Source organism: Dendropsophus ebraccatus, chromosome 5 (genome assembly GCF_027789765.1).
Source record: "Dendropsophus ebraccatus isolate aDenEbr1 chromosome 5, aDenEbr1.pat, whole genome shotgun sequence".
NCBI lineage: Eukaryota > Metazoa > Chordata > Amphibia > Anura > Hylidae > Dendropsophus > Dendropsophus ebraccatus.
Window position 1 is genome coordinate 122,073,278 of NC_091458.1, and position 15,057 is coordinate 122,088,334.

Here is a 15,057-nt window from a genome sequence, read left to right on the forward strand (position 1 = left end):
GGCTGATACCTCACAGAGTATAAAACATGCCCCATGCCCTAACCAACAGTTTTCCATCACCATAGCATAAATTACTACAGTATTGTCAGTGCTGATGGGCAAAAACACAAAGGTGTAACCAGTCACAGCAAATGAATAGCAGTAAATATCTATATGTAAAATATCACAAATATAACTATTGGTCCATTTGGTAATAACAGACAAGATCATAGTGAGCTATTTGCATTTTGAAATATTCGTAAGAATCAAAGATAAGATATTACTATATTAACGTAATTAATAATATATAATAATTAGAGATGAGCGAACCTCAAGCATGCTCGAGTCGATCCGAACCCGAACTTTCGGCATTTGATTAGGAGTGGCTGCTGAAGTTGGATAAAGACCTAAGGATATGTGGAAAACATGGATATAGTCATTGGCTGTATCCATGTTTTCCAGACAACCTTAGAGCTTTATCCAAGTTCAGCAGCCCCAGGTAATCAAATACCGAATGTTCGGGTTCGGATGGACTCAAACCCGAACCCGGTTCGCTCATCTCTAATAATAATGCATTGTCAAAACAGTGTCAGTGCCTCAGTAGCAATACAATAATAGAGCCTCACAACATGACCTCCTGGAAACGTATATCTGGTATGGATGAAGCTGGGAATAAGGTATTGCATAATGTATGCAAAAAAAAAAAAAAACGCTGAAGAATTTTTAAAAAAAAGTCTGAACCCTTATTGACTGAATCATCAGGGGATTAGGATGGAAGGGGGCTAGATGCAATTGTGTTTTATTACATCTATTAAAGGGCTTATCCAGCATTAGAAAAACATGGCCACTTTCTTCCAGCTCCTGTCTCTAACAGAAATGTCAGCAGAGAGCACTGTGTCAGACTGGAAAGAAAACATCATTCCTGCAGGACATACAGCAGCTAAAAGAAGACTTGAGATTTTTTAAATATAAGTAAATTACAAATCTATATAACTTTCTGAAACCAGTTGATCTGAAAGAAAAAGATTTTCGCTGGACAACCCCTTTAAGCTCCATTCCCTTCAATGGAAATAAGTTGCAAAACCTGTACCTAAACCGGAGACAAGAGCGGTCTAGTTTCTGGAAGAAAGCGGCCATGTTTTTCCAACACTGCATAACGCCTTTGAGCATCTCAGCGACTACAGTACCGAACATCTATAATGATGCATAGTAGAGTGAGATTAATTGTTGCATTGAATAAATCAGTGCATTACTGTGGATAATTTTGTTGGCAAAATACGACACAATTTAAAAGCATCAGTCAATGTGTTCGTGGTAGGGATGGTCCGAACCTGCCGAGGTTCGGGTTCGTATGAACCCGAACGCTCGGTATCAGATTCTCGCTGTCTGCTCGCTCTGTGGAGCGGGCGGATACAGCGGGAGGACCGCCTGGAAAACTGGATCCGCCAGGCGGTCGTCCAGCTGGATCCGCCCGCTGCACGGAGCGGGCAGACAGCAGGAATCATTACCGAGGGTTCAGGTTCATACGAACCCGAACCGAACTCGGTTCGGACCATCTCTAGTTTGTGGTCATTGGTGTGGACAGGACTATCAGGCTTGATCTTAAATTGTGCGGAAGTCCTGCAAATTATGGACAATCCCTTATAGTGTCTTCTTGCATATGCTTATTCTACTAAACTGGAAAATGAAATGTCCTTCCATAGTTCTTAGAAGCGCTAAACAGGTACTTATATGTCGGAATGCAGGATTCCATTGAGGTCTACTGCCGAGTCCTTTGTTTTTACTACATTTTGCATGAATCTAACAATCCAAACAACAAATGAGCAGACAATCTTCAGCAGAGTAGATCCGAACGCCCTGGATTTCCCTGGCACATGTAGAGAGAAATAGCATGTGATAACCTGCAAATCCCAATTACCTGCAATTGAAAGGATTTTCCTGAAACTTTTCTCTTGAAAGATGATTAATGATGATGTAATCCCTCACCAGAGAAAGATTAGTACGAAGTAACTATGCAGCAGCAGATCCCGTCTTTCATCATGTCGAATTTCGGAGAATTACACAGCATGGACTCAACTAAATCAATGACTGCTAAATCTTTATGTTTTTACATGACTTACTATTCTATTTACTTCTTTTCGGCTAATCTTGCTTATGCCATGCCAAAACTCCAACCTCGTGTGCTCACAAAAAAAGTGGAGAAGGTGGGAATAAAATTATACAAAGTGACAAAGTTGAACTGAAATGGCAAAACAAGAAATACCCTTATAACAATATAAACTTACTGTAAAGGAACAATAAAAGAAAATATATTTCTCTTTAGGGATTCAAGATTAAAGGGGTACTCTGGGCAGGAGGCTTATTTTTTTTAGTATCACCGGGGAGGGCAGGGCCGTTTTAATACATTCGTGGGCCCAGTGCACAGCCCTCAAGAGTGGGCCCCCCCTTCCCTTTTGGCACATTGTATAATGTATTGAATTTGCCCCCACACTGTATCAAGAGCCCCAATACATACAGTAGTTACCTTATAACACTATTTCCACCATACAGTGATTACATATTACATAAAAACTGCACTAAACAAAACAGAAAGCTATCATCAATGATACCATTACATAATACCGCCCTAACACTACAACCCTATAACAGAGTGCAGTTACATCCAGTGACTCACCGGGGGCGTCTCCCCTGTGCTCCCCCATAGTATATAGGTCCCCTGTGCTCCCCAATAGTATATAGCTCCCCTGTGCTCCCCAATAGTATATAGCCCCCTGTGCTCCCCAATAGTATATAGCCCCCTGTGCTCCCCCATAGTATATAGCCCCCTGTGCTCCCCCATAGTATATAGCTTCCCCATAGTATATAGCTCCCCTGTGCTCCCCAATAGTATATAGCCCCCTGTGCTCCCCCATAGTATATAGCCCCCTGTGCTCCCCCATAGTATATAGCTCCCCCATAGTATATAGCTCCCCTGTGCTCCCCCATAGTATATAGCTCCCCTGTGCTCCCCCATATTATATAGCTCCCCTGTGCTCCCCCATAGTATATAGCCCCCTGTGCTCCCCCATAGTATATAGCCCCCTGTGCTACCCCATAGTATATAGCCCCCTGTGCTCCCCCATAGTATATAGCTCCCCTGTGCTCCCCCATAGTATATTGCCCCCTGTGCTCCCCCATAGTATATAGCCCCCTGTGCTCCCCAATAGTATATAGCCCCCTGTGCTCCCCCATAGTATATAGCCCCCTGTGCTCCCCCATAGTATATAGCCCCCTGTGCTCCCCCATAGTATATAGCCCCCTGTGCTCCCCCATAGTATATAGTCCCCTGTGCTCCCCCATAGTATATAGCCGCCCCCCCCCCATAGTATATAGCTCCCCCAGTGGGCCCGGTGCACGTGCACCATGTGCCCTCTGGTTAAAGCGGCCCTGGGGGAGGTGGTGGATAAAGACAATGATGTCTGCTTACCTCCCTGGCTCCAGTGTCGGGGCCGGCTTCCTTAATTTAAGACCAGTTCCCTGGTCTTAAACCCACTTGGAAGGCCCGCTCAGCCATTCAGCGTCTGTAGCAGGATCCCACCTCTGCTGCTGAATGGCTGAGTGGGCCTGCCAATGCCACATCTCAAGTTCCCTATGAGACGTGAGGGATTTAAGAAAGGGGGACTGGAGCAACATGAAGCGGGCCAAGTGTTAGAGTCAGGGAGGTAAGTGGAGATCACAGTCTTCATCCACCCCTTCCCCTGAAATACTCAAACGCCGCCTGCTTGGTATACCCCTTTAACTCTAATCCTAAGATTGGTATAGTCCAGCTCACTGTACATGTGCTACATTTTTAACCCAACAGAGAAAATTGGTTGCTTTGTTGTCCCTTACTGATCCACTGGAAAAAATCAATAAAGAAGCAGCCTATGAAGGCCTTTCACTGGCCTACACTAAGATACTTCGCGCAGACCTAAAGCATTGCTTTTTTCCGTTTATTGTGCTTACAAATGTTAGCAACTACATATTTTATTGAATCATGTACAATGAGGTGTAAAAAAAAATACCTGATTGAGGCTGAGTTCACATGTTGCAGCTTTACCACATTTTGGAAAATTCCTGGCAAAAATGTTGCCATTTGCGGCCGTACATTTTACAGTATATTCTTAGGTATGCTGGGATACATATTGGGGGAATCTATCATTGCGTTCATGTTGAATGTTATAAACAATTTTATCATACCAGAATACCTCTTTAATAGAGTCAATAGAGTGGCACTAAGTGCGAAAATTAAATGAGTTTTCTGGGCTCATAAAACTACCAACGGGCAAGGACGGGTAGGTGAAATAAATAAAGAAAAGCTATTCACTTAGCTCGCTCCCCGTCCAGCACTTCAGCCACTTTGGAATCCTCAGCAAAACTGATGACATCAATGTACACTTAGCACGAGACACTGCAGTCAATTACTGGGCTCCACCATCATGTGGTAGCACATGTGTATATGATCAATGAGACCAGTGATGGCTGTGTCTTGTGCTGAGACGTCTTCTGTTGAGGAGTGAGTTAAGGGTTTTGTTGTTGTTTTTTAATGACATACAAGAATGATGTGATAAAGTGTGGACTCCCTGGGTTGTTCATGCTCAGACTCATAATCTAACATATTAATTGAACTTTTGACATTAGTATGGAAGACTGTACTAGACTGTACTTGTCACCAGCAATCCTCTTCATGCTTTTCTGCATATTCTTTGGTTCTTCTAAGTCCTTATTGTATCTCTCTGAATTACTGAGCAGAATAGGGGCCCAAAGAGGGAGAGGAGTCGGGTGTTTTAACGTTCAGCCCACTCACTTTAGTGCTGGGTGAGTGGGCTGGGTAGCAAAAGACACAGGAGATGAAACAGGACCTGCACAGAGAGAAAAAATGTTACAGGACCTGATCACATGACCCACAGGTCCTTAAAGGGGAAGTCCGGCAAAATTTTTTATTAAAGTTATACAATTCACCAATATACACTTATTAAAGGTAATGCTTATAAAGTGCCTTTTCCCCTGCACTTACTACAGCATCAAGGCTTCACTTACTGGATAACATGGTGATGTCACGACCCGACTCCCAGAGCTGTGCGGGCTGTGGCTGCTGGAGATGATGATGAAAGGGGGACACTAAGGGACACAGGGCACTGGAGGGACTCTGAGCATCCCCCTGCCATCATCCTCTCCAGCAGCCACAGCCCGCACAGCTCTGGGAGTTGGGTCGTGACATCACCATTTTATCCAGGAAGAGAAGCCTTGATGCTGTAGTTAGTGCAGGGGAAAAAAAGCACTTCATAAGCATTTCCCGTATTGGCAATTTGTATAACTTTTAGGGGACAATACAATACTTTAATAAAAAAATTTGCCGGACTTCTCCTTTAACCTTACAGTGTGGAGAGCGACCAGACAGAGAGGAAGAGGGAAAAGACGGAGCTGTAAGTGCTGTGTGTCAGTGTCTGAGTGTGTCAGTCAGTCATTGTCTGTGTCAGTCATTATCAGTCAAAGTCAGTCAGTCAGTGTCTGTGTCAGTAGTGTGTGTTTGTGTATGTTAGTAGTGTCTCAAATGATTGTGCATAGTGTAAGCATGATGGGTAGACGGATGAGGGGCCCGCTGAGGCTCTGTCGCCTGAGGGCCCGCAAATACCTGGAGTCATCCCTGGCCTGAAGTTCACTATATGTTTTTTGAAAAATAGAATTTTACAGGACAGTACATCCCCATGACGAAATTGGGCTGGGGTGAACATTGACATGTTTCCGCTGTGGCCTGAAGTTAGCTGCACACACTAAATAACATCAATCTGAACCATCCAAATTTTGGTGGAACTGGTCGACCATCTAATATCTATGGGGTTAATCTAACTTTATAAAAGAAGGCTGGAGGGAAGGGTTAAGAAGAAAAGCTTTCAGCCGTAGGAACAATTCTGAAGTTATATGGCCACCCTGATTGTCACACTTAGAAAGACAGCAGACTTTTGCAGTGCCCCCTGTCTACACGTTCAGTTCATTCCTGGATTACATTCTCTAATACAACAAATTTAGGGAATCCTTTGGGTAAAACTTGACAAGGTAACAAAAAGCATTTGACAGAAAACTATAGGAAACAACTGAGATTCTAGGCGTTTCTGTTTCAACGGAGAAAATAGGAGCATTGGTACCACCCATATTCCGAGAAAATAATACTATTAAACATCATATTTAATTCCATTTACAAGATCACATTATACAGATTATTATTTAATAACTAGTTGTGAAAGAGCCGTCTCTTCCTATTAATACTTCACTCAGTGTCTAGTTTTAATATGGGAGCTGTAAAATGAAGCATCACTATCAGTACTGGAAGTGTCACAGTACCTGCCTAATGAAATTACAAACCTCGTAAAGACTGGGAGACACATGTTTATTCTCATTCAGATCGGTCACTTCAGGAGACTCTCTGCAGTCTCATGATCGTAAAGGAGTAACCGCAATTTTCACCATTAGAAAAACACCAACAAGTGTTCCCATAGGCTCCATTATAATTCAGTAGACTGCAGTTGTAGCGGAGATGAAGGGGCAGAGCACACGTTGCTGAGCACTTCATCCTAGCGATCGGCGGGAGTCTCAGCACCTGGCCCCCAACTATTACGCACTTCTGAAATGTCGCTATGACATGTCAGATGTTTTTACAAATAGCCAAACATGTCTGTTGCCACCGAAGCCTAAGAAATTTCGTACTTAGAATAGGTAGGACGCACTGGGCTATTACTGGGCTTTGTAGCCTTCAACCCTTAGGGTATGTTCACACAACATTTTTTGAAACAAAAATACAGCCCTATTATGATAATTACAGCCATATTTACAGCTGTTTTTTTGCCTCAAAAAATGTAGTGCGAACATACCCTTAGAATGGGCAAACCTGACGGACATTGGAAAGGGCATGTAATGCATAGTTTTAGCCACAAGAGGTGTAGAGTAGATACATTTAATTTATTTAATTTTACGAAAAAATATTACAGACCCTGTGAGGCTGAAATACTGCTGCCTGTTATAATATTCTTAAAAGGAATTGGAAAAATTGTCGGTTTCATCTGGAACTTTGGAGTCTTTGCAAGTACTGCAGGCCAAACCAAAAAAGCACAAGTGCTACAAGACACAAACATTATTTCATGTACATGTTATAACAACTGTATCTGTCGGATTTTACAAGGTATTTCCATCGAGTGGATAATAGTTTGATTTGTGAGGGTTAAACTACAAAACTGCCCCAAGAATGAACACAGCAGAAGGTGTGAGAACAGATAGCATCTCATCTATTCTCCATGGCCTTACTGAACATGCCGAACACTTAATTTGGCAATGTTTATAGCTCATATAGATTGAATAGGGCGCTGGATGCTTTTGTCCTGTGTGCTATGGTCATTCTGGGTACAATCTTTTACAATCTTGTGAGTGGGTGGGTGGTGGGGGGCCTGATATCGAACTCCTACCGAATACCTTATTTATCCCCTATACTGTGGATAGAGGATAGCTTATTCAGATGGGAAAACACTGTTAAGTAAAGAAATAAAAAAAAAACAAAAAGACACACTTATACAATCTACCATACTGAACGTTCAGTTGATATATGAATAAAATATTGGAGGACTTACAGTAATGTGTTTTACACAATTATTGTTCGAGGGTTCCAGAAAAGGTTAGAGCTTGAAAATGGCCAAGATGTCTTGAGTAATAAAAGTTCAACCAGTTTAAAATGGCTCTTTGACTAGAAACATTCTTCTTTACAGAAAAAATATACTTTAGGCTGGGTTCACACTACGTATATTTCAATCAGTATTGTGGTCCTCATATTGCAACCAAAACCAGGAGTGGATTAAAAACACAGAAAGGATCTGTTCACACAATGTTGAAATTGAGTGGATAGCCGCCATATAACGGTAAATAACTGCCATTATTTCAATACAACAGCCGTTGTTTTAAAATAACAGCAAATATTTGCCATTAAATGGCGCCCATCCACTTAATTTCAACATTGTGTGAACAGATTTTTAATCCACTCCTGGTTTTGGTTGCAATTTGAGGACCACAATACCGACTGAAATATACGTAGTGTGAACCCAGCCTTAAAGTGAATATACCAGCAGTACATCCACATATCGATAAAACGGCGCCAGCATGGGAAAGCTGGTGCCATGGTCCTTTTCTTGAACCGCAGCCTGGTTCCTGCGTACAATGCAGTTTTATCCTGGAGCACCGGCCAGGGCTGAAGCACTGGAGGCGGACCGGCCTGCCCCTAGTGTAAGGAAACCCCCTCCCCTCGATGACATGGCTCCATTAGAATCGATGGAGCCACATCACAGAGGGGCGGGGGTTGCCATACGCGGGAACCGGGCCGTAGTTTAAAAAAAAACGACTGTGGCATGGGCATCCCCACGCCAACACTGTTCTATCCATGTGTACTGCTGGTACATTTGCTTTAAAAAATAATCGATCGACTGGTAAAGCACTTGCATATGATTTTAGTCTGAAAGTTATGCCAAAATGTGCTATGCTGAAGATGCTGATCACAGTCCTAATGGCGGCCTTCTGCTGGAAAGCTGACCGTCCAGGGGCAATATATAAAACACAACTGCAAGACTATGATTTACGGCAATGTAAGGTGTAAACAAGCAGACATGACATTTAAGAAGGATTTTGTTTTTGAAGTATAAATAGCTCTTTTCTTCGGCATAGACCTCAGAGCATGGAGTAACATTAACCACCCACACAAGTGTTCAGAATAATAAAAAACAAAAACAAAAAGGACCCTTTAACTTGAAAAGCTTTCATGTTTTTCTGCATGAGAGGAACACTTGGGACTTATGTATCAAGCAGGCCATAAACACGCAGTCGATCAGTGACTTACTGTTTGCCATCTCAAAGAACAGGTAAGGTTATTTATTAGGTTTCTTCATTTGGATGTCATTTAAATCTCTAGCCACGTTCTTTGCATTCTTCCCAAAAAATTTCAAATGACTAAAGGAGGTCTCTTATGGTGCAAACAGATGTGGCCTCTGTACATGTAGAAGCACAGCAAGCCTATTACATATGGTAACGTTCACATTTATCAGTGTGCAAAAATTGTTATAACATATGTCTGTAAGACTAGATCATGGCCAACATTGTGGGCAGTTGGAGAGTATCTGTGACGTTTACCTTGCCTATGAAATTACATACAGTAGGTAGCTGACAGATTCCCAACGTTAATATATATCACGTAACCATGGGGAAACCCCTATTCTATGCCTGATGTGAAAGTACCAGGTCTTCCTGCCTCCCTCTTTAGAGTTAGACCCCTAAACAGGTTCTAGGGAACAAAATATTTTGCCTACAAGGGTGTGACAAACTTTTTTTTATGTTAAAGTCGTCTATGGGGAATAGTAGGGAGTAGGGATAGTAAGAAGAGTGGATTCCGGCCAATACTTTTTTTTTCTTTTTTACACAAGTACACAACAAATAGGGTAGCTTTAACGTCATGAAGTCACAATCTATGTCATGACTACTCTATGTTTGTTTCATAGTGGAGAAAATGCTGGCAGGTTCCTCTTAAAGAGTTCCTGGGGTATCCTCAAAAATGTCATCATCCATGTCTAGTTGCCGCTTCACTGGTGATTTGTGTGATATTAATATATATATTAATTTTTTATTTAAATATTTTCCATTAATCATTAGTTTTGGCTTCCAATATGATGATGAAAGCTTAGAGTGTCAACTGGGCAGTCACTACTGCTGAGTTCAACAGGGAGGGCACTCCCAATGACAATGGGGCCTGACCCTTTTAACAATCTAGTTTTTTTTTTTAATTATTTTTACTTATTTATTTAATCACGATATTCATTTTTATCTATTTATTCATTTTGATTTCTCTCTCTTTTTTGGCTCTCTACCCTCCTCCTCCATCCTCCTCTTGTGTTCTTTATTTCCTTCTTTTTTTTGTGGGATGGGGGGGGGAGGAGAGAAAGAAAGAAAGAAAGAAAGAAAGAAAGAAAGAAAGAAAGAAAGAAAGAAAGAAAGCTTTTTATAAAGTAGGTTTAATATGTAGTAGTAGAGTAAGAGGTAATTTGCGAGTAGGGGGTGTTTGGAGGAAGGCACTTATTCGCCAAAGAAGAGGGTAAATGTAATAAAGGTGGGGGAAAGGGGTGAGAGATACTGTGAGAGAAGGGAATGAAAAAATTTTTATATTGTATTTTTTAACATTTTGTATTAGAAGTCATTAAAAGAATAAAGATTGGTAAAAAAATAAAAATATAGTGTTGGTGATTGGTTGCTATTGGCAATGCAATGCCTCTTGCAGATTCATAAATCTGGGCCAGTGTTCTGTATCTTTGTCATAGAATCGTGGGATGGCGATCAGTTAATGTCACAGCCAGAAGTCTTCTGAAGGCCTCGATGGTTGCCAAGTAGACTGGGCTTAAAAATATAATACAAATTCAAAACACATCCCATTTTTCCCATTTGTATATAAAGAAAAGATTAAACTTGTTTGTGTATCACCACGTGAGGATTCGCCTGAGCTATTAATATAGAACATTATTGATCCCACTAAGCGGATGGCGTAAACAATAAAATACGCCAGAATTTCAGATTTAAAAAAAGTGATCAAAGTCACATCTATGAAAACAACATACCAATATAATCTACAGATCACGGTGCAAAAGTGTAGCCCCCAAATAATCAAGATAACAGGTTAGTTTTACCACAAGGTAAACTTACATAAATATATATTTTTATTTAATTTCACCTCACAAATAATTTTATAGTTTTGCTGTGTATTTTATTGTGATATGAGGGGTGCCAGTAAAGTAGTGTCCAATTGGTCCCTCAAAAATTAGCCCCCCATATAATTCTGTCAATGTAAAAGTAAAAGTTATAACTCTTAGAAGACAAAAAGAAAAAAAACTAAATACAAAAATGAAGATTATTTGGGTTAAATGCACCACTGGAGGACAAATCTATTTTTAGGAAATCTTATCTTATCAAGTTCATTTCGGTCTAAAAATTATATTAAATATAATTCTAGCATAATTTTTCAGTTCTTCACATAACACTGTATATTTCATTAAAGGAGTTATGTAGCAAAAAAATTTTCTTTCAAATCAACTGGTTTCAGAAAGTTATACAGATTTGTCATTTACTTCTATTTAAAAATCTTAAGTCTTCCCATACTTATTAGCTGCTGTATGTCCTGCAGGAAGTGGTGTTTTCTTTACAGTCTGACACAGTGCTCTCTGCTGACATCTCTGTCCAGAGAAGTAGAAAATCCCCATAGAAAACCTTTCCTGCTCTGGACAGGAGGTGGCAGCAGAGAGCACTGTGTCAGATTGAAAAGAAAACACCACTTCCTGCAGGACACACAGCACAGCAGCTGATAAGTATGGGAAGACTTAAGATGTTTAAATTGAAGTAAATTACAAATCTATAAAACTTTCTGACACCAGTTGATTTAAAAGAAAAGGATTTTCGCTGGACAACCCCTTTAATGAAAGATGAGGCATCTGAGGTCATAAACGTTTTACAGATTGGAAAGCAGATTCTAAATATTCTAGCTACATTGTTTGTAATATATAAAAAAAATGATATAGAAAAATGCTCTATGAAAATATGGTAAAAATTGACATAGTTAATAAGGTTAAAAAAAGACAAGAGCCCATCAAGCTCAACCAAAAACCCTTCTGTGTTGATCCACTCATGAGGGAGATGCCAATTGCCCCATAGCAGGGAGAAAAATTCCTTTTCGACTCAGTATAAATCCCTGGAAGCATCCAAGTCTCCTTTGTTTAGCGAGTAAGGCTAGGTTCACACTGCGTTTTCAGCATCCGTTTAACGCATCAGTTTTTTGCAAAAAACGCATGAAAAACGGATTGCAAAAAACGGATTCATTTGTGTCCATCCGTTTTTCCATTGACTTCCATTATAAAAAAAACGGATCCGTTTTTTTTGGCGGACCAAAACGGACCAAAAAACGTTGCTGACCCTTTTTTCTGGACGTAAAAAAAAACGGATCCGTTAAACGGATGCTGAAAACGCAGTGTGAACCTAGCCTAAGCCATGACAACTGTTGTACATAACTTTCAATAATACATATGCATTTATTGGCTGAGTTACAAGTTCTTCCATACATAACTCTTCTTCCTTGCACGCAGGCTGGTCATTGCACTTGTATGTCTGTAGCCAGAGATTTGCTATAGCTATAGCTGACAGTAGCATGTACCATTTATATATCATATATATATATATATATATATATATATATCTATATATATATATATATATATAACTATTTCAGATCCTTAGGCTTCTAGTACAGTAGAGTCCCCTGACAATATAGGATGAATAAACATCAAAGTCATAAACTTTAAGTCACTCTCTTTAAAGGAAAAGGAAATATCTTAGATTTTCATGTTCATTTTCTTGGAATTCAAATTTACAAATGATTCACATTCCATATGTAAACTGTCCTTTAACTTACAAGATATAATAGAACATGCCTGTCATAAGGGAGGGGGAGTTAAAGTTTAGAATTTTTTTCCAAGAAAAATAAAAATCGTACCTAGAAACCCTTCTTCATCCACGATAATTGTATAGTCCTCTGGAGTTTCAGTCAGGCTGAAGAACTTGCACCTGTATGGGTAAAAATATCATAGTTTAACATTTATAGGTAGTCTAGTACAGATGTTGAAAATATGCATTTTATTTTTATCCACAAAGCCCCGAGTTAAAGTTTTATATAGCTACAATATAGTCTGCAGCACTGTATAGGGAATATATAGTTACACTCGTACCTGTAACATATTACGTAACGGTTCTTTGAGGATACTATTAAACTTGACTTTTACACTCCATTTGATTAGAATATTCTTGAAAAAAAAAAACCCTCTGTGTGGCCAATGACTATGTGGTCTTTTGGGACACCAAGCCACATAACCCAACATTATTTCCATTAAAAGGGCTTGGCCACTTTATAGTCAAATTGCTCAGTGTACAGTATTAGTTAGTGTACACACTGCTCTTACTGACTAAAATCAGACTCCCCTCCTCCAGGCTGTGCTGCCCTGCCCTGCTCTGTGGTGAGTCTGTCCATAAGATGGCCGACATGGAGGAGTATGTGACCATGCCCCATCCCCAGTGTCCTCCATAGGCATAGACAAGCTCAGTGGTGGACACTGGGGGATGGGGCAAGGTCACATGCTCCTCTGTGTCAGCCATCTTATGGACAGACTGCCCACAGAGCAGGGGAACCCAGCCTGGAGGAGGGGAGTCTGATTTTAGCTCTATGAGGTACACAGGGAGCTGCTGTCAGTATACACAGTGAGTACACTTACTAATACTATACACTGAACCATTTTACTATAAAATGGCCAAACCCTTTAAGCAAAGGGTTAAGTGCATCATAAAGACATGTGAAAACTTTTAGGTCATTAAAGGAGAAGTCCGGGATAAATTTTTATTAAAGTATTGTATAGCCCCCCAAAAGTTATACAAACTACCAATATACGCTTAAAGTGCTTTTTCCCTGCACTTACTACTGCATCAAGGCTTCACTTCCTGAATAAAATGGTGATGTCACGACCCGACTCCCAGAGCTGTGCAGGCTGTGGCTGCTGGAGAGGATGATGGCAGGGGGACACTGAGGGACACAGGGCACTGGAGGGACACTGGGCATCCCCTGCCATCATCCTCTCCAGCAGCCACAGCCCGCACAGCTCTGGGAGTCGGGTCGTGACATCACCATTTTATTCAGGAAGTGAAGCCTTGATGCAGTAGTAAGTGCAGGGAAAAAAGCACTTTAAGCGTATATTGGTAATTTGTATAACTTTTGGGGGGCAATACAATACTGTAATAAAAATTACAATACTGTAATAAAAAATAGACTTGGGGCTGGCTGGCTGCAGAGAGCCTACAGTCATAGAAGCAGGTTATGGCTGGTCTTAAATCCCCAGTCATGTTCTAAAGCTTCTAATTAGAGTTGGACACTGACTTGAAGGAAAGGCTGCCTCCATGAATGGGACCGGAGAGCTGCTTTGCATATGTTTTGTTCCCCATTGGAAAAGCAATGTAATTTTAAAGTATCAGTAATCTCTACAAATGTGCAAAACTTTAGCATTTTGTAGTGTTTAACCCCTAAGTTACCACTCTTAATAGTAGTCTTTATTAGTATAATAATGCAGCATTTGTTTTTAAAGCACCCCCCCCTTCCCTGGTAGACTTTCAGCATATTAGTGTTGGAAAACATATGTCTTGTTTTTTATCTTGGCAACTCACAGAATGTAGATGTATTATTAGATCAGCAAAACCTTGCTGAGAGGAAAGCTCAACCCATCGTACAATTGCATCACTGGTCTCGCCCACCAACACCCCCCCCCCAGGCCCAACACACACCTTCCCTCTAACACACTCACTCATCTCACTAATGGAAGTGAGATTCCTCCTGATGTTTGACACTTCCTTGCCCCTTTCAATAAAGCCTTTAGCAATTAAACAATTTAGGCAGCAGCCAATCGTATTCTTCAAGACGCAACAGCATTGTCAGACACAAGCAGATTGCAAGATGAGAAGATGACGGGTATATATAGCAACTGAAACATGTTATTCTTGGATGACAGGCCTCTAACACAAAAATAACACTTGACTTACACAAAACAGATATTAATAGCACCCACATGTATATATCCAAACACCTCAGGACTTCATTTAAGTAGATTAAAAAAAACACATCCTGCTTGTCTTAGGCTAACTGCAGTATACAACAACTATACATACAAGTACAATATCTAAAATATTTCTAGAACTAATATAGACGCATTATACCATATATCATAGTACTGTGAACCAGTATCTTTTAACCTTTAAAAGCCAAGTACACCTTAGAGACAAGTAGTTCCAACCATGCACCTTTAGTTATAAATATTAACAAAATAATAGTATTAGCCTGTGCTATTACATGAACAGATTGGGGAAACGTGGGGAGCAGTGGGAGGGGCTGCCCGAACAATCCTTAGATCGTTCAGGCTGGCCATTAAAGTCAGCAGCGATCCTATTTCTTGGAGCACCGAG

The 15,057-nt window shown here is 40.6% G+C and overlaps 1 protein-coding gene across 2 annotated transcripts in view; it reads right to left on the reverse strand.

Annotated features, from left to right (window-relative positions):
- Positions 1-15,057, reverse strand: part of CASTOR2 (cytosolic arginine sensor for mTORC1 subunit 2) — a 109,503-nt gene that overhangs the window by 33,721 nt on the left and 60,725 nt on the right. For both annotated transcript variants that reach the window (XM_069972475.1, XM_069972474.1), the window contains exon 2: positions 12,554-12,624. In XM_069972475.1, the coding sequence (XP_069828576.1) occupies positions 12,554-12,624 (71 nt within the window). The remainder of the gene's footprint in view (positions 1-12,553; positions 12,625-15,057) is intronic.